Raw genomic sequence first — 26,875 nt, forward strand, 5'->3', positions numbered from 1 at the left:
GATTTCTTCAAGAGATAACAATGAAGTCTCATACTGTAGTTTTCATTGCGAATGAAAGGTATCCCTCTATTAGTCATACATCCCACAAGGAAATGAAGATGTCCTTTGATGCCTTTACAAAACCCAGTCAATTAACCAGAAAGAAAGAGAGGCCATTTTTCTTCTTAAGAAGGTAAGGGTTGTAGTGATTTATGCCAGTATGAAGTGCTTCTGCCAAACTTTAATCAGATTGTCAATCTGATTGAGATAATATGGAACCCAATTAAACAGAGACCTGAGAATTTGCTCAAAGTTGATAACTTATTAGAAAGTCAGCCAGAAATGTGGATATTATACATTCTTAGCAGCAAGCCACAATATGAATCTCATTGATTGTTATGAGAAATAGTAAAAAATATGGACTGACACCAAAAAAGGTTCTCCTATGCTGCCAAAACGGTCTGGAACATTACATCAGTTTTCCAATGTATTCAAAGGACAAAACAGGATATAAAAGGTAATTTAAAAAAAAAATCAAATAAAACACCTAAATCAGAATTTATTAAGCAAAAGCTCTTTAGCAAAAGTCCTGAAAACATTTCTAAAATTATTTAAGCAATATAAGAGTGATAATGGAATAACTTCAAGATGCATAGTCAAAAAATCAAACCTTCATTTTAGAAAGGAATATATTCCGAATATCAAATCTTGAAAAGGTATATTTTTCAGAAAATCACAGCACTCTACAGTCTAACAACTCTGACCAAAAAAACATCATTGCATATTAGTAGAATACTACAATGTTAAAATAATTTAGACTGCTACATACTCTGAAATACTAGCAAAAGCTCTTAGATGGCTCAAAATCATCTCTATTATACTAATCATATTGCTCTAAGAAAAATAAAAGATAATTTTGAGAACACTTCCTTCTGCCTCTGCTTTGATATTTTTGTTTTTCTATTTTTAGTACGAAAATCTTTCCTGAAACACCGTTCCTGGTGGAGAGTAGGGAAAGCTGCAGAAGGGGGGAGAATAAATTGCATTTTTGTCAAACTGATGAACAGTTTTATCAATTTAATTATATAATTACTCATTCCTTGACATCAAAACTGCAACTAAATTTATACTATGCCTTTTCCCCTTATACAGATAATCTTAAATATGGACAAGCATAGAACATGTATAGCCCTTATGCCCAGCACCGACTGGCAGAAGGGTTCAGTTTCTGTCAGTTCCTACAAAAACCAAACATCATCTTGAACTCCCTTTCAGAATGCTACCAAAATAAACTGCACTGCCCAGGCTCTCAGAAAAGATGGAAATCACAGAAATTTACACGACAAGAAGACAAAACATGAAGGAGCATTAATTTGGGAACATGAGCAGTTGACAGGAAGCAAGCCCAGTAGCTGCAAGGCATGCCAGCTCGGTCAGGCCCACCTTCTCTCAGCTCTCAGTGACTACCAAATTACAGCCACTGTCTTACACCCAACTTACAGTGCATTGTCCCAGCATGGATGAGGTCAGCTGCTGAGAAAGTTGGTCACTTCTTAAGAAGGTTATGCACATCAGAAGTCTATCTTTTCATTAGAAGTATTATGGCTCCTCTCCCAATTCAAGGAATCTTCTCCAGCATCCTCTGGTGCTTTCAGTACTCTCCACTAATTTATGTTACTTATCTCAGCTGGTCATCATCACAAGCTGTTCTCACACTATGTGTTCTATCACTGCCACCCGATAGACTGGCCATCCTCCCTGCTACTAGTCAATGACTGGCTGATGTTCTGTCAGGTCCTCTTTCAAAGCCACTCTTTTTAGACAGGAATCTGTGGCCGGTGTGGCCCTTAAAGAATATTCACACCAGAGGAAAACCACTAGATAAGCCCTTCCCTTCCTTCTCGACTTGTCCAGGATTTCTTCTCCCCAGCAATGAAAACTACAGCTGCCAAGGGCACATCCTGACTTTGTATACAGTCCCATTCTCCCTCCATCAGCAAGCACAGATTATTTCCACCCAACTCTCTTTTCTCCTCCCTACTCCCTTAATCTTTTGGTATTTTTGAACACAAGTAATCTGAAAAGTCCTCACTGACACACAAAAATGACCAGACTCATCTAGTCCTCCTCCTTCTGCAGTGGTTGAAAGCAGAGTGGGCTTTCTGAGTGAGCTTCTGGCTAGCCAGTGTTCTCAGAAAGTGTAGGCTTGCTTTTCTGTCAGTTCGCAAGGGAGTGTTATAGCTGAGATTATCACTTTAAGTCATGAAATGCACACAAGAAGATTTAGACAGATATTCAAGCAAAGTAATTTGTAGCTGACCTGAAGTGCCTAAGCAGAAGCACAGGCTAAAGCTATAGACTATGAAGAAAAGGAGCTGTCTCCAGCAGATCAAGCAAAGGATGTAAATTATGAGGTATTTGGCCACTGGAGGTATTTACTCTTCTCCACTGGACTATATATAAATTTGGAGCTCATCAGCTCCGTAAGACATGTAAAAGACATGTACAATAGCAATCCATGCAGTCGGCCATCCATTACATGTGACGTGTTTGCAGCCGATGGTTGTGCAGTTCCCCATATGTGAGTTGGGTCTGTGCACAGTAATGATCCCAGTGTTTCCCCTGCAACATGGACTGTTTGAGTGATTATATACCATGAAGTCCTAGGAAGGCAGAAATCCAAGATTAACTCCATTATTAGGGTTTCCAATGTTTAACCTGAACTTTTAGCTTAATTTACTTAAAGTGCACGCACATTTTCTAGGGGAGACATAAGAGTACTGGAAATGCTTTAAATTAATAACGGGCATGACTAAGAGTCAAACGAAATGTACAGCAGTTCAATACATCTGGACAGATTTCCTTTCAGGGTCTTGGTGATACTGTATCACAACATGAAACTTTCTCTTATTCAAACTAGATTCTCCACACACCACATGAGATCATTTCAAAAATTTATAGTAGCCCCCCACACGCAGATCCTAGCAGCCAGTGAGTGAACCAAACATGGCTTTGAGGCTGATTCTTGTGGCCCACCTGTTTTTTAAAAGTGTGATTCAGTTTTAACTTAAATTAAGAAAAATCTTCTGTTTCACGTATGTTTTCTGCTAGCATCATCAGTCAACATTTATTTTGAATTAAAATCAATTGGTCCTTCTTATTTTATGTTTTAATTACTTATATAGAAGAAAGTGAAGTAGAGCTGAAAACACATCATACATAAATTGTATGGGATCGTGGTGACACCATAACAAATGCATTGGAGTATTAAACCTTCTTGTTATTTAGGGATATCTGAACACAAGAGGAATATTAAGGTAAATTCTCAAAATACTGCATGGACACTCCCATCTCTGTTTTGTTTTTTTTTTTTTCCAGTTGAGTGTTATACAGACTGCTCAAATATTCTTTGTTGTTTTACGACTATAGTGCGTATGCTACAATTAAAGTTTATGACAGGACTGGGTAGGTGAAGAATATCTAATGAATAGTGTAATAATTAGAATTTAGTTCTATTTTTTCATCATATTAGTCAGGAGCTGAACATGACTATTCTGTTTATAACTACTCAGTGAATCATCTCTAGCAATAAATTCTAGGTTATGCATGAAAGTCACTAACTGCTTACAATTAAATACTGTGAAACAAGTCATCATTTAGCTCACATGGTACTACATCTGTTTCCTGACTGAACTATCAATACTTGCAAACATTAGGACCACTTGAAGACATTACTTACTTAGGCCTCTTAAAGTAGTCTGTAGAGATCAATGTTTTAAAGAAAGAGACAGTAAAATGAATTGGTTTACATGAGGCAATTCAATACATGTTTCTTACAAAGGAACATGAATGAAATATGGAGTCAAAGCAGTGGTTAAGTTACTTTCTGGTGCTATACATCTGTTTGCCAACGTCCCTTTAAAGTTTGGTATCTCGGATTATTCAGTTTACCTTATCAGTTCACGAAACAGTTTTATTTGTCTTTATCTTATATTGCTTTAGCTACAATTATTCGCTACGATCATTATTTGTACAAGAGCAATTATTTTATCTGTGGACTGCAATATAAGAAATAAACATTTGGGGGTCCTCTCTTCTGCTTAGCACAGGCCATAGGATTTCTTCAAACTAATTACCGCTTGAACTACAACAATTTACTAACAGATACCTGTCTTGATTTAAAGAATTCTAGTGATGGCAAATTCCCTACAAATGCTGAGGTACAAAAAAATCAGGATTCCATATCTAAACTATAATTTCAATATAAATATATCCTAAGCAAAGCATTCTTCTAGCTATTTGTGAACGCAGTGTATATAATTAACAGACAACCCTACCTCCTATCCCCCATTTCTAGTTGTCTTTTGCTAGACAGTTTGACTTTACATAGTTGTTAGAAAAGTAAACTAATGATAGGCTAGTATTTCATCCCATTTGCTGCAACATACACAAATCTGTGTTTATATCATACATTCTTACTATACTGAGTTTAAAATATATTTTATATCAATATTGATCAAGCTATTTTGAATGACTCTACTACCACTGAAATACTGCAATTGATGTCAAAGTAAAAAAAAAATTTTACATGTGTATACTTTTTCTATGTATACACACTTTTTTTTCTAAACAGTTTCCATCAATTAAAATCATGTAGACTTATTGGACACCAGCTGTTCTCATTTGTTACGCTTCAGTAGACAAGGACTCTGTGATTAATGGTCCTTGTTTTTCTGCAATCTGTAGTCTCTCTTCTCTTCCTGCTCGTGTACTGTTTAATGAGATAATCTCAACACTGGCATTACTAGCTCTATTTCTGATTTACTGTTATAACGCCCAGAGTTTATTGTGACAGAAGGAAAAGTATCCTAAATCATTGCATTGGATTCTGCTTGAAGCTGATATGTGCCTGGGCAGGAAAGAGGTCGTGTGGATTCCAAGAACCAAATGACTTACTGCAACAGAATGGGTGCGTGTTCTTCACTGCCTTAACATATGACTGGAAATCTAATGTAACAAAAGTCAAAGGATAGATCTGAACAGGACTATGAAAGATGACTCAAAACTCAAATTTTAAAACTTCAAAATATAAAACCACTGAATTCCTGTAACTGTAGTATAACTGTAGCAATCTGAAAATTCCAACTGATAATGCAGACTGTTTATACTGTCTGAACTTCTTTAAATTTTAAAAGACAACTTCTTCTGTTCTTGTCTAACATGATTATGTATGGTAAGAAGTAGATGATGCATTTTTGTATTACAGTATTGGACTTCTTATTTGTTATGACTAATGCTGCAAAACATGGTTGTTTAAGGTATGGCCGTGTATTTATTTAAAATTTTACTATCCATATCTGGCCTTAGAGCAACTTGGCAACATAGCCGCTATGTGAAAACAACATAACATGTTACACTGTTTTCTCAAAAAAGCAGAAATCTACTGACAAACATGCTTTATTTTCTACAAAGAATTAGAAACAACAGCACACCGCTCAGTGTATGATCTAAAGTTTTGCAGCACATAGCAACATTATGCCTACTGCTAAGAGCTAAAGGATTTTTTTCTGATGAAAGAAACCAACACATAAGTTACTCAAGCAATCAGAGGTGGCCAGGTGACATAAAAATTAAATAATTTAGAACATGTTTTTCTTCCCTATTGAAGTAAAAACAAAACTTCACAAAGATGTTTTGCAAAATGGAATTTTGAAGAGATTTTCTCATAGACATAATAGAAGGAACTACTGCCAGGGTGACACAGAGGAAGAGGCAAGTTGGAAAGGAGTATTTCTCAGGCCAGAGGGCCCTCTAGTCCTTGTACTGTTGTTCAGTTCTCAGGTAATTGTGCTCGCTATGCATTTTTCTCCAGCAGCTCTATGGGTCATGATGATTTCATATATGTGTGTGTCTATGCACACAGACACACACGTATATGTGCATTCAAATACATGCATCTACACATAGCAAATTTATAAAGTTATTTCATTAACTGTTATAAGTAAATTTCACTTTTCCAACATTTAAACTGTGCTGTATTTACAGCCAGAACATTTGGCCTACCACGAGCTAGAAACAGTGATTTTGGTATTTCAGAGTTGAGAAAATTCTTGTTAGAAACCTTCACTTGATATGCTTTCCACAGTGTCCTGGTTTGAGAGACACAGGACTAATTTCACTTCTAATGCTTGGGAAAACTGCACTTTTAGAAGACTCCAGTGTCCGAATTTGTGAAAATATTTACTTTACAGCCAGCTATGGTGTGTGGGTCTCAAGGTCTCAGTGGTTTTGAGCTAGCCAGGTGCAGGGATGAGGAGGAGCACGACCTGAGCACTTGACCCAAGCTGGCCAACAGGATTATTTCATACCATCAATGTCACATTCATTATAAATTAGAAAGTTTGTTGCGAAGCTCGCTCTCTCTCCCTTGATGGCTGCCATCCTGAGAACTTCGTGCCCTGGTGCCTGAGCCCTGAGGCTTTCCCTTCCTCCTGAAGCCATAGCGCTCGCAGTGTCCGACATTTGCTGTCCACTGCTGGGAGTGCACAGCTTCCTACTGATATAATTGGCTGAGTATAATCTTTGCATATTCTGTATTGGTGTCAGGATCAATATCAGTTCTTTAGTGCTGTTAATGTTAATTATCTAATCTTATTCCATTAAATCTGTTTATACTTCAGCTCTCCGGTTTTCTTGTTTTTCCCGATTTTCCTTTCCCAGGTGGGGAGAGGTCATCGGGTGATAGAATGATTGTCTAAATGACAACAAATTGTTATGGGTCTCTCAAACCATAACAGTCTCGGATGAAATCCCAAGACTTTTATGTATTTGCCAAAATATTTTATGTAAAAAGTAATGTCAAATGAACAGCTCACGGTTGGATTAGGGGAAGTGGAGGCTATCTGGTACAGTTTTAACAATAGGGGGAAAGTAGAACTGACTGGTTGTAAGTCATCTTTCAGGTTTTTTGGTCATTGTGCTATTAAATACAATTGTTATCTCTAAGAGTAATTCATATATAGCATATCAGCCATTTTTCTGTTAACCTGTGTATAATGCACCAATATGAGGAAACCATGAATTGATTTGCAAATGATCGGTAACCATGAAATAGAAAAGCATTTACCAAATTATTCATCATACTTGGTCATGTGTTTTCTTAAGTCCTGGATACATGCTTTTAAAATGAAGACATATATGTAACTGATGTAACATGGCAACTGTACTTGTTGTTTTGAGACTTTTCTGAGTAGTTATCAAAAATCAAGTTACTATATTTGAAGGGACTCTTTATCAGGGAGTGTAGCGATAGGATGAGGGGCAATGGTTTTAAACTGAAAGAGGGGAGATTTAGATTAGATAGTAGGAAGAAATTTTTCACTCTGAGAGTGGTGAGGCACTGGACCAGGTTGCCCAGAGAAGTTGTTGAGGCCCCACCCCTGGAAGCGTTCAAGGCCAGGTTGGATGGGGCTTCGAGCAACCTGTTCTAGTGGGAGGTGTCCCTGCCCATGGCAGTGGGGTTGGAACTCAATGATCTTTAAGGCCCCTTCCAACCTAAACCATTCTATGATTCTATGATATACTGTGCTAATGTTATTGAATATTTTAAAGTCTCATTATGGAAATAGAACCTTTATGTACAGAGTTGTGTAAAAATAGATCTTAAATATCTTAGCTCTACCTTCAGAGTCGTTGTTTAGCAAACAGGCATAAAAGCAGATACTGTGGCATAATGCCACACAAGGACATTTTTAATTGAAATGAAACTGAAAATAATAGTATTGGCACAATCCTGCTGGATTAAAAATTACTTTGGGGAAGACTGTGAAAGTTCCATTATAAAAAGAAAAGAGATTGTCAAATTCAAGGTTGCATCTGGATGTAAGCAGAGATCTTCTTAATATTCTAGAATGAAAAATATGACCAGGAGTTCTGTAATCAGAAGACAGCTTATTGTATCATGTACGGATTAGAAAAGAAGTGTTGCTAAGGTAGGTTTACCAAAGGTAGGCTATTCCAGAATATTCCTATTGTAAGAAATCTAGCACAGTCAAAATTAAATACAGCATTTATAAAAAACATTGCTATAAAATTCTATTTTTAATGTCTATTTTCCACTTGATTTTACTGAAAAAGGAAGCATTTTACTGAATATTTGAGGGATTCTCAAGTATTAGTTTTACAGCTGATCTTGTAATTTCATAGGTGTTCTTGGTGCTAATACCAATGAAACATTTTAGGGACACAATATTACAGAAGAAGGACACTCTGCACAAGTAGAGTACAAGAAAAGGAATAAAATTTAAAATGTAAAGGGTCAAGGCCTCAACTTCAAAGAATAAGAACTTCCACTTTAGCATGGAACTCATGATACAGAAGTGATGGAAACTGATAATTTCAATTTCACTCGTCTCGCTTTGCTTCCTCTCTTAAAGGCTTGCACTGAAAAGCAGCACATTTCTTGCCAGCTAGACATACATCAGTGAAGAAGTGTAATGGGTGTATTAGTCAATCACAATGAGACCACAAGCACTGATAAAATAAACCCACATAAAAAAAAGATGTTATTACAGTATGCATCAGTAAACATATTCCTCCAGAGATTAAAAAAGAAAATGGTAATGTCAATGTCCACAGCACAGATGGGACCCTATCTAGAATGTTTCCTTATCTAATCATCAGCTCAGAGAGAACCGATATGAGAAGAAAGGCGAAATAAAAGAAAAGGGAATGAAGACACAATTTATAAAGGAAAACACAGAATCTTGATTTTTGTGGTAAAAAAAAGAAAAAAGTAGGTTGTGAATGGATATGAATGAGCCGTTTAACTGCAAAGGAGAGAGAAAATATTTAAAATGCATGACAATGAGGATACCAGAATATCATAATAAGTGGGAATACAAGAGCCATAAAAATAAATTTATTCTTGAAGCTGGAAGGTTTCTTGCCATCAGAAGGATGAAATTAGTGTGAAGCAATATTCCCTAATATGAGGAGTAGTGGACTTAAGCTTGAATAGTTATATAACAGCATCATGATCCTGACCAGCAGATCATTGCATGTGGAGGAGTTAGTGATCCACACAGCAGTTAGCCCGAGCATGCACAAGTCTGTGCTGCACCGGGCTGCACGTACCCCCATGGTCTTCATGTTGTCTTGTGCTGCACGTACCCCTTGGTCGCAGGATAAGCACAGCCAGTTTGTTGTAACAGAGGAGTCTGCAGGCAGCTCCCATTTGGTGACTGCACCACCTGTGTGGCCTTGCCTTTATCTAAGAGTGCAGAAGGAAGTTTTAGTGTGAACGTCCTTTCTATTTGATAGTAGAAATAATGAATACAGTTGTTTTCTTACAAGAAAAGCCTATAATAACTTAAATGACCCAAATGATGGGGTCTGCACAGCCTGCTGCTGATGCATTTTGATGATGCACAACTCGGTGTTCCCAGCATCAATAAGGATGTAAGATTATCTATACTATTATCTCATTCTTTATAGTGCTAGCTCCAATAAACAGCATTTTGAATGATAACTTACAGAGTCTGAGTGCCTTTCTTACTTGGATCATAAGGGAACGGCACCTCTTGATGCATCACACAGTCAGCTTGTTCATTATATAAAAGGAGGTATATGAGTTGTCTGGTCTCCAACTGCAGGGAACTAGACTGAGGAGGTCCCTTCAGCTCCACTCCACTAGAAGACCCACATATTTAAGATCTATTAGAAAGAAAATCCTAGGGATCATGTGAATTTTCATTCTACTTTAGTGGAATTGCATAATCTCATAAATCTATCAAATCAAAACTGGTGATTCTTGGTATCAAAAAACTAATCTATGATGTTTTGTATTTTTGCTCTTTGTTGATTGTTTAGGTAACTCATGTTGAATAAAAAAACCAAAATTCTTGTGCTAAACTTCTTTTTATGACCAAGACATTCATCATTTCAACTAGGTTGCATATCAGCTTTCCAGGACAAGCTTATACCTCTTAGTGAACAAGATGGTCAAGTGTACTACAAAATTTTCCATAACATGATATAAGACCTGAAAAAAAGAATGTAATGTTTTAATTTTTAATTTTTTTATTTTTAGCAGAGAAGACAGAGGTGTGTGGTAACTACATGAGCATGATTTGGGTCAGTCTCACTGGAGAAACTTTGTATCCAGTCTTTTGTTTCTCTGAAGTGCTATTTCACAAAGTTCACTTTCCTGCCCTGCAGTACTAAGGCACAGCCCTATAGACCAGAGGTGTTCTTTATGAGTTTCAGGAATCTTTCCAAGCTCGATAGCTGCATGTAAACAGTATTAATTGGTTATTGAAATCCCTCAGCATCATTCTTTCAAAAGTGACAAATGCTGATGCAGACCATACCACACATATTTAATATTTACCTTACGTGTTTGAGGTCTGTGCTGTGTTCACACTTCGCAATACGCAATTCATAAGACAAAAAAAAAAATCTGCACAAGAAAGTTTTGTAAAAACTTCTTCAAGATGTGGTAGCGAATGCCAATCAACAGCATGGCTTCATTTGCTTTCCTCATTTTTTTTTGTCACTAACGTGAGAAAGTTTAAATCCTTTCCACAAAATGTGGCAGGATTATATGCTGAAATATTGCTTTATATTTGAATTCGGTGGTTCTTTGGAATAGATAAATGCTGCACCACACCATGTAATCAGAATCTGTTTTGTAGTATAGCATGGCTGTACAACTGCACTGAACCTATTAATTATTTCCATGCTTGATGACAGACCTCTGACTAATTTGAAAGTACATAAACAATACAGAGTTTGCAATTACACAATATTAACCAGGAGTCTTGTTTATGCGCAGGCAAGCTATCACAGGAATTCAGTTCCTTGAACATCCGATGAGACAGATAATCTAAGTTTAGTAACACACAAGACCCTAACACACAAGTAAGCAGATACAGGTACTGCTGAGGCTGTGTAGCCAGTCACCAGTACTCATTCAATAGCCTTTTGTTGTCATTTTGATGAGGTAAACTCTTAACAACACAGGACACTAAATCCTGCAAAGATACAGCAAGACAGATAGACAAAGATTCAGGAAAGAATATAGACCAACACACAAAAGAAAAATCACCAGATACAAAAATACCTGGTTTTTCTCTTTGCTTCCAAGCATTGCAGTAATACCCTCAATCATCTTGTTCAAATACTGCAAGAACTCAGATGTAGGAGTCCATTTTCTAATTAACAGTAAGTTACAGCTAACTGAGAATTGACCTAAAAGCCACCCACTTCAAAGGCTCCTCTTCCTCTGTGCCAGCATACCCTTAACACTGAAGAAGGTGTTACAGATCAGAGACCCAAAGCCAGTTATACAGATTTTGTCACCTGGTGATTCTCCTCTGGAAGGGCACTTAAGCTTTTGTCATGGCATCAGTGCACAGTGCATGCAGATGGATTTAAAGACCCAACAGGACTCGTACACTGCGTTCATGTACGCTGAGTACAAGTCTGGATAAATCGTTGTAGCACTGTTGGCTCACTTGTAACATGCCAGTCAGAACTGGCTACAAGAAGAAAAAGAGGAGGGCAATCCCCCATGTCAGTCAACAAAACTGAACTAGCTCAGCTTCAGAATAACAGGAGATAAACTATGTTGATAGTTTAAACTAGTGCACACAGGCCTGAAAGACCTGGATTTCACACTGTAATCCTTGCTGTTTTTTCCTATCCCAGTTGCAATAATCTTAAATGGGAAAACTATGTAAACTGTTGTATATTTAAAGCTATACTTGCTGAAGTCTGCTCTGACTATATTGAAAATAATTAAGGCCTATAAGAGTTCTCAGTGGTTTAGCTTAACTCTAATGTTCCTTGAAGCAGATTGAGACAGTGCCTAGTTCCAGTAGCTGACTTACTCATTTTGCCTAAAATGTCTACTGAAGATGAATCCGGCATCTCCTGTGCCATCAAAGAAAGAAAAGCAGGGACTAACATAAGGAACATCACCATGTTATCCTTCAAAAGTACTGAAGAGATTCTTATGGAGTGTTTCCAGAGGTTAAAAAGTATTAGCTGTCCATCCTACTTGTAAACGGAACAGCAAATCGTACATTATCAACCATATGCTACCGTCAAGCACGTCTTTGAGTAACCATGTTATCATTATAGCTCCTGGTATGGCACTGAGCACTGAAACACATTGCTTACATTTATATTTTCTTGAAGGTTCTTAAGGCATTGTATTACATTACAGAGCATTAAACTGCAGAACAAATATCAGTTCGCCATTATGTGTCATTCTTCAGTGTTCCTTCTACACTTGCCACAAAGAGACACTTAGTAAAGGAGCCGCGAATTATCAGAGACAAGTTAATATTGCTAAGGTTGTATCAGCATTAGTTTAACAATAGGTCAGAAGAAGAAAAAAATAAATCTGGAGAGGTTGCAAATTATGACTTAATGGCTACAAAAGTGCATTTTGTTAGTGAATTATTATTCATAAAGCATCCAGTGTCTAAATACTGAGTGCTACACGGTAACTGAAAGATAACCAGTGTGCTGCATATTAGAGTTCGTTGGTCTTTACATCTATGTTTTTACCAACATCTGAAGAAAAGAGCAAAAATGTTTTTACTTTTGTGGGAGGGAAAGGGGGAATATATATATGTATACGCTTGGGGAAATTTGACTCAAGTAGTTGTATAAACATATACAGAAATGCTGCTAAGAGCAAATTTTAGTCCATTATCCTGCAATATTAAATGTCAAGAAACAGAAGCAAATTGCAAATTAAATAGTTCAACAATATGAAGACTGGTGCACTGAGTAATAGCCAAAGACTCAAGTAGCATTAATCCATCTAACACAATCTAACAGCTGTATGGTTCATGCATCAAATATTTTGAAAACTCAGAATAAACTGATTCTACATGAAAGCTAATTAACTGAAGTCAAATTAATCAAAACTTTGGACTAGTGCAACTATCTTCCTCATCACAAGCAGATAAAATAATAGAATTTTAAGTAAAAGTGCATTATACTGCATGATTTCATGAAGTAAATCTGCCAATTGTTCAGAAAAAAAATCTAAGCAAAACAGCATATCAAGGAGGTAAACATACTATATGAATAAAATTACATTTTTAAAAAAAACTCGAGACATGCAAATAGGAAAATTTGAAGCAGCCACATGGTCCATTTTCATAGGTGAAATGCATCTGAATAATCATGTGTTTGGCTCTGCAAATGCTGTCTAAATCTAAAATTAAATTAAATTATAAGTGGTGTTCTGGTAAGAACTAGCCTTTGACTGTCTAAACACTTACCTGTATGGCCTTTTTCAATACCTTACTGTTTTCTGAAAACATGCATCAGTATTTTAAAACATATTCTCTGTCAACAAGCATTTCTCCCCATTTAAGAAACATCAAAACCAGTCCATTCATTGGGTCACAAACTTAAAACAAGACAAAAGAAAGAATCTTTCCCTCTTAAGTATGAATCTTGCCTCCCCTTAACATCCCCCTGCAAGAGGGGAGGATGAAAATAATTATTTTTTAACTGCTCCAACAGTGAAGATGACATTAATTTTTGGAAGACAGGCCTTCGAATTTCTTGAATAAAATCAATTTCTGTGTTATTGCTTTATCAGCCTCCCAAATTCCCCTTACATCCATTTTGCCATAAATTTCTCATAGCTAAGGAAACCATTATTTGCTGTCTCTGAGCATCACGTAATTCATAATGTCTGTGCTCCAGCACAAAAAAGATATTCAGAAAAAAAATGGAAGCTCTCTTTTAGACTTAGCTCTGTTAGGCAGATATACAGAGAAATGTTCCAAATTAATGAGAGGGTTAATTAGGGTTTTAGCCTTACGTTTTCGCTACTTGCCCAGAACCTTATGTTGAATTTTACATACTAAATGTGTAATCAAGCTTAGAAAATTGAAAGTTAGATGATTTGGAATTAATTGAAATGTATGTTAACAGAAAATATAACAAAAACGAAGAGATTTCATTAACTTTATTTGAAAAGACTTCATTTCATTGAATACATAAAACCAAAAACTTAGGGCAGTGCTAGAGAACCCTGAGAAGAAAAGAACTGCCTACAAAGTTATTTCTTCATACTTATTGAAAACTCTTTTTTAATTTAAAACTGGACTTACTTCTTTGACAATATTATATAGCAGTGTATCAGGGTATTTGCCTCATAGCCTTTGATGTGCTAATAAATATTATATAAATGGCAGTCGTATCGGTTACTTAAAATATGCATAAAAGAATTAATATTATCTTTTTTTACTCACAACTTACTGGACTTTGATAAAAGGCAGTATAGATAGCTATGCATTTGTTACAAATAACTACATCCTCAGATCCTTTCTAAACCTCAGTTCAAAAATGACATAACACAAAATTTGTTTTTATGCAAAGGTTTCCAGTATTACAAATAACTTGCTTCCAAATATTTTGTCCAATGATTTAGGCTGTCAGAAGCAAAAGAAAACTTAAGTAAATGTGATGACAACTGTTTTGCTTTTAGCAAAGCCCAAATGTGTGTGAGTTTATTTTATCAAGAAATCCTGATAAAATTCTGAACAAGATACCATGCTAGTGTCTCTGAAGAGAAATGGCAGGCAAATAGGTGAACAGACACTGCGTTCTTATAAGTGTTGATTGATTCCTTAAGTTGTATGGAAGGTTGCTGGCTGGGAGAGCTAGATCAAGATGTACTGGAATAACTTCTACAATATTTAGATTTATCAATGAAAAATTGTGGATAACTTACCTACCTGATGAGAATACCAAGATTCAAATATTTCAATGTACATAAAATGATGATTTACTGTCCAGAAGCAGCTAGCAAATGTACATATAATTTTTCTTTGCTATAGGTTATAAACTCTGTGGAATCAGGATGTGTATTTTCTAAATTATTATGTAGTGCTTCCCACAACAAAACTTGCAACTTGGTGACATTTAAATGCAAACATGATATGTATCTGAATAATAAACAACAAAGAAAAAGTTTACTTTTATAATAATTTTCAGACTGGCTGCAGCTAAAGCTTTGATAAGCCTGTTTACTTCACAGCTCTGGTAAAGTACTGATATCTTTCACCACTGCACAAGTAAATATATAAATATCTAAAACAAGTTGCTGCACCTTTATAAACACTGAATGTATATACTAAGAGAATTATAGTATCACTTAAACTTCCAGGCAAAACCATACTATGTGTTACATCTATGTCTTAAAATTTCAAAAAATCCATTCCAAAGATGAAGTACGGAAAAACCGTATTGCTCAAGGACTCATAAAAAAATAACTGCTGCATTTATGCACTGAACCTTGGTCTTCTGACTACTGACCTAATTCCTTTTTATAAAGACAGAGCTTCTTCTTAATATTAATAGAAGTGTAGCATTCAAGCTCCATAATATCATAGCAGGTTTTACTTGGATGACTAAATACAGATTAAAGTGCTCAGTTTCTGTTTGAGTTTGAAAATTACAACCGCTCATTTAATCTGTTGTCAGTAGGGATTTCTACAATTAGGTACAGATAAAGTAACATTTAGAAAAAGTCTCTGATTCATTTGACATTTAGCATAGTTTCCCAAATTCACAATTTTTTTCTGTTAAACTACCAGTATTTCACAAAAATAAAACCCTTTCAAAGTAGAGAAATAATTATTTCCCTGATACAGCTGGCTGAGGTACTCTGTCTAGTACTGAACAACAGATCAGCCCAAAAGGATCACAGTGCTTGTGTCTGGTCTTAAGAAAAACAAACACATTACTGTTCACAGCATTTCATGCAAATAGAAGGTAAAATGAAATACATTTTGACAAAAAGCAGACAAAAATTTTCTATTTCTGAGAAGGCTGCAGAAAGAGAAGTGAAGGTTTTGTTCTATGGAAACAAGGCTCAAACAATGAAAGAAAAAACTATATCCACCTTTAGAAAGGCAAACTAATAGGCATGTACTATTAGAAATACAGAAGGTAAGTTTGGGGTTTTTATTGATATACTTATTTTGTCTTACCTTTCTCTGTTAAATTTCAGAGAATGTAGGATAGCTGGTCGTTTCTGTCGAAGATTCCATAAATGAAGTGCATCATCTGCACTTGCACTGACCAAAGCACCCTAGAGCAGACACAAAATAGAGCATAACATATTACCTTTCTGCAGATTTTATCTTATTCTTAAGTAATCACTGCTGTTAATGATCTACCCATAGAAGATTATATAGTTTATGAAAAAGGGTTAGTTTCTTCTAGAAAAAATATATTCTACCATAAATAATAGTCGAAATGATATGGTAAATGTAAATATTTCAAATTAGTACAAGATCACCCAGAGTTAAATTAAAAATCCATCAATTCAAAATGCAAATTAAAGGTTTGTACCAAGGTTATACCTGTGAACTCTCATGTATTTCCACATAAGCATAGAGATTAATGAAATGGAGAACAGATAACACTTACCTAAAAGGGTGAGTGTGAAGGATATAACTAAAGGACAAAGGGATTAGTGCACACACATACACACAAATGACAGTGCCAAGCAGTTTAGTGGTCATACAAAGACAACATGAAATTCAAAACCTGAACTGTGAAAAGAAGATGCAGATATGAAAGTAGGGACAGGTAGCAGGGGGACAGGACATAGGAATAACTAAGAAATGTATAAAAAAGGACAGAGTCTTCATCACAGATCAGAAATACTCCTAAGACTGGTTCTGCTTGTGGTGCTCCAAAAATGGACAACTCCCAAGGTCTAGACCTCTATCTGCCTGGGCAGCTTGAAGTGAACTTATTCTACCTCCTTCCTACTATCTTTCTCCTCCCCATGGAATAGTGATGCCATGTAAAAATGGACAGCAGAGGAAGCCATCTCCTGCTGCTGCAGTGGTTTCCTACATTTACACCTCAGATCAGATCTAGTGAAGAGGAGCTATGCCTGTGTATTACTATTGCAGAGAGGAACTAGATATTGCCCAAACAGAACGCAATGCTTTATTCTGGGGAAAGGTCAGGTTGTAACTGAAAGATCAGTTCATACCAAGTATGACTGACCAATAAACTTCTCTTTTTTGCATCTTCAAATTCCTTCTGAACCCTAGCAACTGTTCTTTTCAATGCTGACATATGCAGGACCTGCTTGACTAACCTCATGTCCATCTACAATAAGGTGACCCACTTAGTGGATGAGGGAAAGGCTGTGGATGTTATCTAATCGGACTTCAATAAAGCTTTTGACACCATTTCCCACAGTATTCTCCTGGAGAAACTGGCTGCTCGTGGCTTGGATGGGCATACACTTTGCTGGGTAAAAAACTGGCTGGATGTCCAGGCCCAAAGAGTTATGGTGAATCCAGTTGGTGGCCAGTCGCAAGAGGTGTCCCCCAGGGCTCAGTATTGGGGCTGGTTCTCTTTAATATCTTTATCAACAACCTGGATGAGGGGATCAAGTGTACCCCCAGTAAGTTTGCAGATGACACCAAATTGGGCAGGAGTGTTGATCTGCTTGAGGGTAGGAAGGCTCTACAGAGGGATCTGAACAGGCTGGATTCATGAGCCAAGGCCAACGCTATGAGTTTGAACAAGGCCAAAGTGCCACGTCCTGCACTTGGGTCACACCAACCCCATGCAGTGCTACAGGCTTGGGGAAGTGGGGCTGGAATGCTGCCTGGTGGAAAAGGACCTGGGGGTGTTGGTCAATAGCCAGCTGAATATGAGTCATCAGTGTGCCCAGGTGGCCAAGAAGGCCAACAGCATCCCAGCTTGTTTTAGAAATAGTGTGGTGACCAGGACTAGGGAAGTGATCGTCCCCCTGTACTTGGCACTGGTGAGACCACACCTTGAATGCCGTGTTCAGTTTTAGGCCCCTCAAGACAAGAAAGACATTGAGATACTGGAGCATATTCAGAGAAGGGCAACAAAGCTGGTGAGGGGTCTGGAGCACAAGTCTTATGAGGAGCAGCTGAGGGAACTGGGGTTGTTTAGTCTGGAGAAAGGGAGGCTGAGGGGAGACCCTATCAGTCTCTACAGCTACCTGAAAGGAGGGTGTAGAGAGGTGGCGGTCGGTCTCTTCTCCCGAGTAACAAGTGATAAGACAAGAGGAAATGGCCTCAAGTTGCTCCAGGGGACGTTCAGATTGGATATTAGGAAAAATTTCTTCACAGAAAGGGTTATCAAACATTGCAACAGGAAGCCCAGGGAAGTGGTGGAATCACCATCCCTGGAGGTATTTAAAAGATGTGTAGATGTAGTGCTGAGGGGCATGGTTCGGTGGTAACAATAGCAGTGCTAGGTTAACAGTTAGACTTTATGATCTTAGATGATCTTAAAATGATTCTATGATTCTATAAAATTAAATTCCTGAAGGTAAGACTTCTCTAACACAGTGTAATCCATGCATTAATTTTCATCTCCCAAAGAGTTTGGACTGATGTCAGAGAAAATCTCCACCACAGAAATCAAATTAATCCTATGTATTAGGGGTTCTGCTGGTCACCTAATGAAACGAAAGAACACTGATCCAAACCTTGGCCTTCCTGGTTTTCATCCCTGCCTTCCTCTAAAGGATTCCACTAGACTGATTTCTTCTAAAGTTTCAGTCCTCCCTCCTCAGTTTCTGTGGTTCTGATACTTTCTCCAAACAGGTGTAGAAAAAATTAAATATTTATCAGGTTTAAAACCCCACAAAACTAACACCTTCCTTGAGAAGCTCTAAGATCTCCACGCTTAGAAAGGGGAGTTGAAACTGTAAGAAGTGTTTCCTTATATCAAGGGAGAAAATTAATTAAACCTGAACTACAATTAGCTTATAATTTGGCCAAGTTATGAGATTCTAGAAAAAAAACACCAGATTTATATGCTCCAGAAAGTCTTCTTGCCTGTTACCATCTCCAGAGATCTTCTGCACAGAGCAAGCTATAATCTGTCACTGTTTCTTCATGTTGTCTCAACTAGATTTCGACAAACCATTTACAAAGACTAAGCATGATGGTTTGATTGATGACCCCTGCAATTGCTTTTCTTTGCTTCAAGTAGTAGCATATCCCCAACTATTGAGGTTTTAGCCCAAAACCATCAATATATTTCCATAGAAAGATTTACGTCATTTATTAATTTCTACTTGAAACAGGACTGTGCAGCATATTTAGTAATTTAATGGATTTTACATCTACCTGCACACATTCATATATTGAATGCCTTTTGTTCAGTACTTTATATTGATGTATATGAAGGTAATACTTTTCCCTGTGTGCAATCCCATAGTCTTCTAAAAGGCTGCATGGTGAATGTCCTCTGGATGTACGTCACTTACTTGTTAGCACAATTTGTGAAAAGTTATATCACTCAATCACAATACACGAATTGACTTATTCAACTAAATTTATACCGAAGAATCTGAGTAAATATGTCCTTACCTCATTGATTAAGAACTGGAGCTGCAGAACCGCAGCACCACTTTCATGTTGGCAGTAGCAATCAACACCAGGCCTGCCCAATCTGTTGCCATCAAAGTCAAGGATTCTAACATTCCTGTTATCACCAGAAGTAAAAAGGGAAAAAAAAGAACTACCAATTAAACTATAATTGCCCTTTATTTGACCTAAATTATTCTTGCTTTCTGTAAAACAAAAGAATTCATGCTGACTTTCCACTGTTCTAATATATGTACCAACATCATCAGGCTGAAACGCATGCAATTGTGAGTGATCTGTTCTTGCCTGTTTTTTTTCACCTGTGAAATAAAATACATGATTTAACACAAAAATTCAGCAGGATGCATCTTAAATTTCTTTTTATACATTATTGGTTCATATAGGCTGCCCAGGGAGGTTGTGGAGTCTCCTTCTCTGGAGACATTCAAAACTCGCCTGGATGCCTTCCTGTGCAACCTCATCTAGGTGTTCCTGCTCCGACAGGGGGATTGGACTAGATGATCTTTTGAGGTCCCTTCCAATCCCTAGCATACTGTGATACTGTGATATAACACATGAACGTATCAGATTTTTGTACTTAACAAGACATTATAAAATTAATAATTTAGGTCGGTAACACAGTTTTGTAGCAGGATTTCTTTTTTAAATCTGAGAAAATGCTTTTTAGAGTGAGTCATTTCACACCTATGTAAAAGCTCACATGTAACTATTGCTCTCTGCCTCATCAACAGAAGTACAATGCAGTGCCATGCAGAGTTACCCAAGTCTAGCTATGAACAACACTCCCTAGTCCAATCCCCAGTCTGAGTGAAACCAGTTTCACTGCTTCTGGCAACACAGCTAGTTCACTTGGAATCAACACAGACACACTGCTTTGCGGCAATATCTTGTTGTCCAGATATATCATGAATGTAGCTTTCTACCTGTTCTCTTTGTTTTTTTTTCTCTGCATGCCAAATTGCCATCTCCCTAACTTACATCCGAGTCAGATACTTTAACAGGAAACTGCTTTTCCAGAAAATTACCGAAGATAAAAAGTATAAAAAAAAAAAAAAAGAGGAATATGAAGTATATTATTAACAGCCATGTTGTATGAAACATGTGAAACACCTTAATATGTATTCAAAACATCAAGATTATGATTAGAAACAAGATTTTACAACATAAAGCCCTATCTACTTGTTATATATGACCATGTTAGCATATTGTAAAATTCTGAACCAAAATGCCAACTCTCCACCCACACTGCAGGCAAATATAAGAATCTTTACTTCCCCTTTCACAGGTGAAGAGACATGCAGTAAAAACCATTCTAAAATTGGCCTCAGGGAGTTAAAGTCAATAGATTGGCAAATTTGAGGGTTAAAACTTTAAAGTATTAAGTAATGACTTTTCCAATTGTTAAACAAGCAGCGGAATGGAGACCACGGACCTTGAGAGACCTGACCTCTACTCCTGATTTTGCGAATTGGTCTACTGGATAAATTTAGGGGGGAAAAAAGTATCTTTTCTTTCCTGTGCCTTCATTCCCCTATTTGTAAGCTGGAGATCGTATTTTTAAAAAAATGTACAATATCTCCTTTGACAGTGATCTCAGTGTACTGGTATCTACAGATGAAAAGCTGTGCATAAAACATCATAACTACATTATAGGACAGCAAGGTAGAGAAAAAAACTAAGTAACTCTATTTGCCACTTTTTCCCAAACTGTAGCCTGAATACAATCATAACTGATAAAATAATAAAAACCTGTGCATCATTAAAACAACCTATGTAAAAATGGACAATAAAGATATATGGTAGTCTAGTGTACTTTTTAAGGGTTGATAGTAATCCTCTGGTCCATTTTGAATGAGTGCTCTGTGGCACTCTTTTTATATTATTACCCACTACTTGTTGTAAGGTGAGAGAAAGAAAGACTAGCACCAAAACCAACCAGCCAACCCACCCACCCACCCACCCACTGGGGATTTCAAACTGAGTAGAAGTTTTAACATAAGTGTTTTCCCTTTAACTTGAGCTTTATATTCAGTATAAATACGTGGCACTAGCTAATGATTGTCCTCAATGAAAGTTACTGTACATTGCCCTGATTACATGGCTGTCACCCTTCAGCATCAGTATCACGCTAAGTCAGTTTTCTAGGAAACTTCCTAACAAAGTAGATGATTTCATTCAGCGTACCCCAAACAAAGCACTCTCCAATAGTTCACATTTATTTGCCTAAGTGTTCAGCCTGAAATACTTGACAAATTACTAAAATAAGAGAGAAATTGTGCCGTCTGCTTCAGTCTGGCCAATTGCCCTGAAGTAAGGACTGATGCTTAAATAGCAGCACTATTACTGACTGATGGTGGTTTTCAAACATTCTGGAAGCTGCAGTGAGGTCCTTCCAGCAGAAGGAGCTGAAGAGATATGATGACTTGGCACATGTTCTTGGCACTTTAGCATATCTTCTGCAAATTCTGTGCTTTTCTGCCAAACATGGAGGAATGCAACCTTACCTCATCAAATGCTTTCATACCAGCGTACTCTACCAGGACATACAGCACACATAGCTATAGTAGAGGCTTTGGACTGAATTTATTCCTTTATTTTTGCCTTTTTATTAAATAATGACTCTGCTATCAGGGAGAGCGGAGTATCTCTGAAGATATTAAAAGGGGGGACTAATACAGATACATCTGAATATCTCAAAGTAGACATCATGGATTTCAAGGATAAAAGCCAGTCACTATCTTCTCTCTCTATGTTGGATCTCCCAGGGGCCTTCACAGATATGCCAGATTATCCTAATTTATACAGGGAAGGGAAAAATATAAAAACTATGCCTGGGTGTCAGTTGGGATATAGAGGGAAACAGGTAAAATCAGAGTTATCTGCATCAAGCAGTAAAGTGTAACAGTAATAACACTAACAGAAAAATGTTCTTTCTGGAAACAACATTTAAACTTGGTTTTAAGATCTGTATGTTTGAAATAGGATACTTTGCTCTGTATTCACTTGTCTACAACAGCTTTTCATAGAGTACTTCAACATCCTGTTATTCCAAAGTTTATAATTATTTTGAAAAAAAAATCAGTTGTTAGGATGCCTAATTTTAAATACTTCAATTCAGCTTCCAAGATGCAGACTTCCATGACAGCATGAAACATTATTAACAAAGAATTTACACTCTCATGTCTTGGGCCATTACATCACAAGTTGAAGAAAATTTCCATTCCCCAATATTACAACCTGATTCAGATTTTTCCTCCAAATCCTTTTGTTCTCTTGTATAAAGATCAGTTGGCATATATCAGATATTGTCATGTCATATTCATACTCACTGTATTTTGAATGCCCAATGTCAGAGCACATGCATATATGGATATATTTTACTGGAAAGCAAAGGTGCCAGTGAATTATTATATACATAGTAGAGGTATCAACGGGCAAAGCTTCTCATAAGCCTGATCTATGGTCAAACTTTTCACAGCATCCCACAACTTTCTTATTCCATGACTCATTTTTACTATATGATACATACAGATCTGATGTCTCTCATTCTTCTCAGAGGTTAGTATTAATGGAATCCAAAGACTTGAAAGTCTTTTGTGTTCGCTGAGAACCAAAATTGCAGATACTTTAGAAGTGACTCCTGCACTTGATACCACTGTTACCTGCCGCATGAATTTAACTTCTGAGGACCAGAAGGTACAGAGTTACGACATGTTTTTCTTCATTAAGATGGGTGATTCCTTAGTAGTGTCAGATTAAATCTTTTTGCAATAACAAGGACTGCAGTCTGATTTGTTCCTCCTTGCAAGGCAGAGGAACTGAAGACATGGTATCATAAAGGACTTGCTGCCAAGGCATGCCAAGCAGCTAACAAATACCCCTCGTCAAGTAAAAACTGTTTAATTACATATGGCACCTTTTTCAAAAGTGAAACTCTTCCATAGAAGAAAACGACACCAAGCTATGTAAATAAGCAACTCTAACTTTCTTCAACTATTTAACTAACTTCTTCCATGAAAAAAAGCAATCTATGTACAGAAATTGACACTAAAGTAAGGAATTATAATTATTAAGCAGAAACTATGGTCTCACATCCAGTGTTTTATTAAAAGACACACATGGACATGGGCAATCCACATTTACAGACTCTCCTTTAAAACATTTGGGAATTGTGGGGTGCTGCAGAAGTAGCATTGCTGCTTGAAGGAGTACTGTCATCTGATCTGCACTGACTGGTACAAGTTTGAGTAGGAATATGCAGCACCCTAAGAGCAGATGCTTGTGGGCTGGTGTTACTCCATTATATAAACCAACTGTAAAATTGATTTAGCACGTAACTTGAATATAGGACAGCTTTTTCTTGCAGAAGACCTACTCCACTCAGTTGAGTGATTTATGAGTTAAAAAAGCACCAATGTATTTAACTAAATAAGTAATTGAACGGCCGAAGAATTCAACCACACCACTAACCAACTAAACCAAGCGGAAGGTTAGTCAGTTGTATCTGTGTCACAGGGGGGATTTTGTCCAAAGATAACAATCATGAAAATATCATTTTTATCACCTAGATTTGCAGTTCTGAACACAGCTACTTTCAGTTCCTGGAATACATATTTTCATCTTCACTATTAAGAATATCATGCTATATGTAGAATCAACATATCTAGCTTCAACTTCAAGCTTTTGGATCTCAATATGCCTTTCTATCCTAAATTAAATAACTTTCTATTAGCAGAAATTTCCTGCTTTGAAACTCTGATTGAGCTGTATTTTATCCACCTTCTACATAAATAAAAACAAAATAACCTCACCTCCTATATTTTCACGTCACACCCCAATACTGTTAGCTCTTGAATACTTCCTATGGCTTTCCATACCTGTTCTAGAATGTGTGCTGAACTTCTTTCAAGTATCAAAAACAGAGCTACATATCATTTTGGTAATGGTTTCTTTAATATCATGTAAAAATGTATACGGCATTTTATTATTACTTAAATTCAATATAGTTTGTTAATACATGTATGTGACACCTCTTAATTACCTTAACAAATCATGAAATCATATTGTTTATGGTTTTTGAGATCTCTCCATTGCTTTGCAAAAAATAAGTGCCCTCCTACCAAGCTTCATTCTGTTAACTACATGTAGTCGAGCTCATCAAAATCCTTAAAAAGGACATACAACCTAATCCTAGCTTTATGGCCCTCTATTTGCTGTGGATTCACTGGCCACTGCTTCATTAAACAATAACTCTCAGTGGTTTTTGTTTTAAACATAGGAGATTCAGTTTTACAATGAGCTTCATTATTTCTTGAATTCATTCAGCTCTTCAAATAAAAAGCTCCTCTTTTTTTCCCCTCCACTATGAAAAGGTGAAATACTGCTATGTTTAGCTGCTCTCTTAGGATGCTAAGCAAGATGTGTTTTATAAATACAGACAAATTTTTCTGGCACTAATAAGCATGAGCTTTTGGTCTACAATGACCTTTGCCTTGTTTATTTTTCTCAACATAGATTTCTGTGTTCATGCATAAAAATTATGTAAGAGTTAATCTCAGGAACAGCGAAATATCCATTATGATATATACAGGCTGAAAACATTGCTTTTGGCAACTTTGATTTCTTCAAGGTTAAAGCACTTATAGATAGCTTGTATTTAATGGCAAGTCTATATATATAGACTACAGTTGGATAGCTGAATGAATGCTATGAAAAATATGGCCATTTATTCAAGTAAAATGCAAATTCACATCAACACTATTCACAGTTTTTTGATTCCTATGAATTTAGAAGCTATTTTATTTCCCAAAATATCTGCAGATACCACAAGCATTACCAACATTCATAGGGCTATATATTTTCATCTCTTTGTGAGACTGCCTTCCAAGATCTTTGTCAGATTGGGAATCATCTGTTCCGGAAACAGAATACAAATACAATCAGCATGTGATTGAACTCAATCAACCCTAAACCTGAAATAACAAATTGTGAAAAGCAGATACTCAGAGGTAATGACTCTAGCAATACTTCACAAATAACACGTAGGTGAATAATTTCATATTCCATTTGTGGAATATCAATAATTTTCAATTTTGTATTTGCATATGCATATATATACACACATATATTAACAGAAATCACCTAGTTCTAAATTCACCTCCAAAAAAGGTGCCATTTAGTTACTAGTCTGTAAAAGCTCCACATTGCAAGGCACCCACCTGAAAGACCTATATTTTGAGGCTGTACTTCTTGCAGTAGTAACAAACAACATGCATTTATAGGGGGTTTCCTCTCTTTTTTTCAGGTAGTCATAAACTTCAGCAAGCTCACTGACACATACAGATAAAAGCAAGGAAAACGAGTGAAAACTGAACTCTGTAGAAGTCAGTGAATAGTGTTCTTGACTATATCCACAGAGGCTCTTATTTCAGAGAAATTTACAAATGCAAACACAAGTTTAGCCAAAGGTGTGACAAATACGGGAATAGAAGGAGGAGCAAATCTGTAAAGCTTGTTTACAAACACATCTGGTAAAAAGCTACAGAGAGGATAAGCTGGGACAGAATAATACTCTTGTCCTAATGTATGATGGAGGTTGTGGAAAACTAAACTGAGCCACAAATGAGAGGGCTGTGTACTTTGGAACATCCTAAAGCCAGAAAGTCACTTTAACATAACCGAGAGCCTGAAAACAATGTACAGAGATATAGAAAAAAAAATTGATAACACAACTGCATTTTAGCCGATTTACTGCCTTTTAAGAGGACTATGCAAATTATACCATTTGCTGGACATCTGTATGCACTGGGCACAGATGGTAGTCTAACATACATTTCCTTATGAAAGAATCCAGGTAGGTAGCTTTAACTTAGCCATTTTTAATTTCTTTTTTCTCAGCCTTCAGTTATTAATATTATCACAGTACTTGCTCCATGTATATCTGTACACCCAGAACACACATAACACACGCAGAGTACTGCACTGATGACAAATGCAACCATCTACAATGATTTTATACTAAAACCCACTGCATTTAAAAATTAAGCATGAATGTTGTGTTAGTATTTGTGTTATCCCTGCTTGTACGACTGAATTTGCTGATAACAGGTTTAGAGAAAGTTTTAGGAAGTTTTGCTTGTGCTCTTCAAGCAAAAAATGGAAGACTATCCATATAAACTCAACGTAAGATCAAAACTTAAGTTTTCTCATATTTTCCTGCAGCAGATTTTTTTTAAAGTGGTTGTTGAATTTGTACTGTTATAACAGTGACCACAAGGTGCTGGTTTTCTTCATAGCTTTTCTTCATAACAAGAACAACTGGTGACAATAGAAGACAGAATGAAAAGTGATCACATAATAAGTCTTTTTCAAAAAGGTCAAAAGTCCTGTCAAACTAAATGTATCTAAAAATAAAAAGACATTTTCCCAAATATTAATTCCTTTTGTAGTTGCTATGG

The 26,875-nt window shown here is 36.6% G+C and overlaps 1 protein-coding gene across 2 annotated transcripts in view; it reads right to left on the reverse strand.

The window, feature by feature from the left end:
• STXBP5L (syntaxin binding protein 5L) overlaps positions 1 to 26,875 on the reverse strand; it is a gene marked incomplete at both ends in the record, with an annotated part of 209,544 nt that overhangs the window by 116,434 nt on the left and 66,235 nt on the right. For both annotated transcript variants that reach the window (XM_082493120.1, XM_082493119.1), the window contains 2 exons: positions 16,008 to 16,108; positions 19,401 to 19,482. In XM_082493120.1, the coding sequence (XP_082349246.1) occupies positions 16,008 to 16,108; positions 19,401 to 19,482 (183 nt within the window). The remainder of the gene's footprint in view (positions 1 to 16,007; positions 16,109 to 19,400; positions 19,483 to 26,875) is intronic.

The sequence above is a fragment of the Vanellus vanellus genome, assembly GCF_965231255.1.
Source record: "Vanellus vanellus genome assembly, chromosome: 1".
NCBI lineage: Eukaryota > Metazoa > Chordata > Aves > Charadriiformes > Charadriidae > Vanellus > Vanellus vanellus.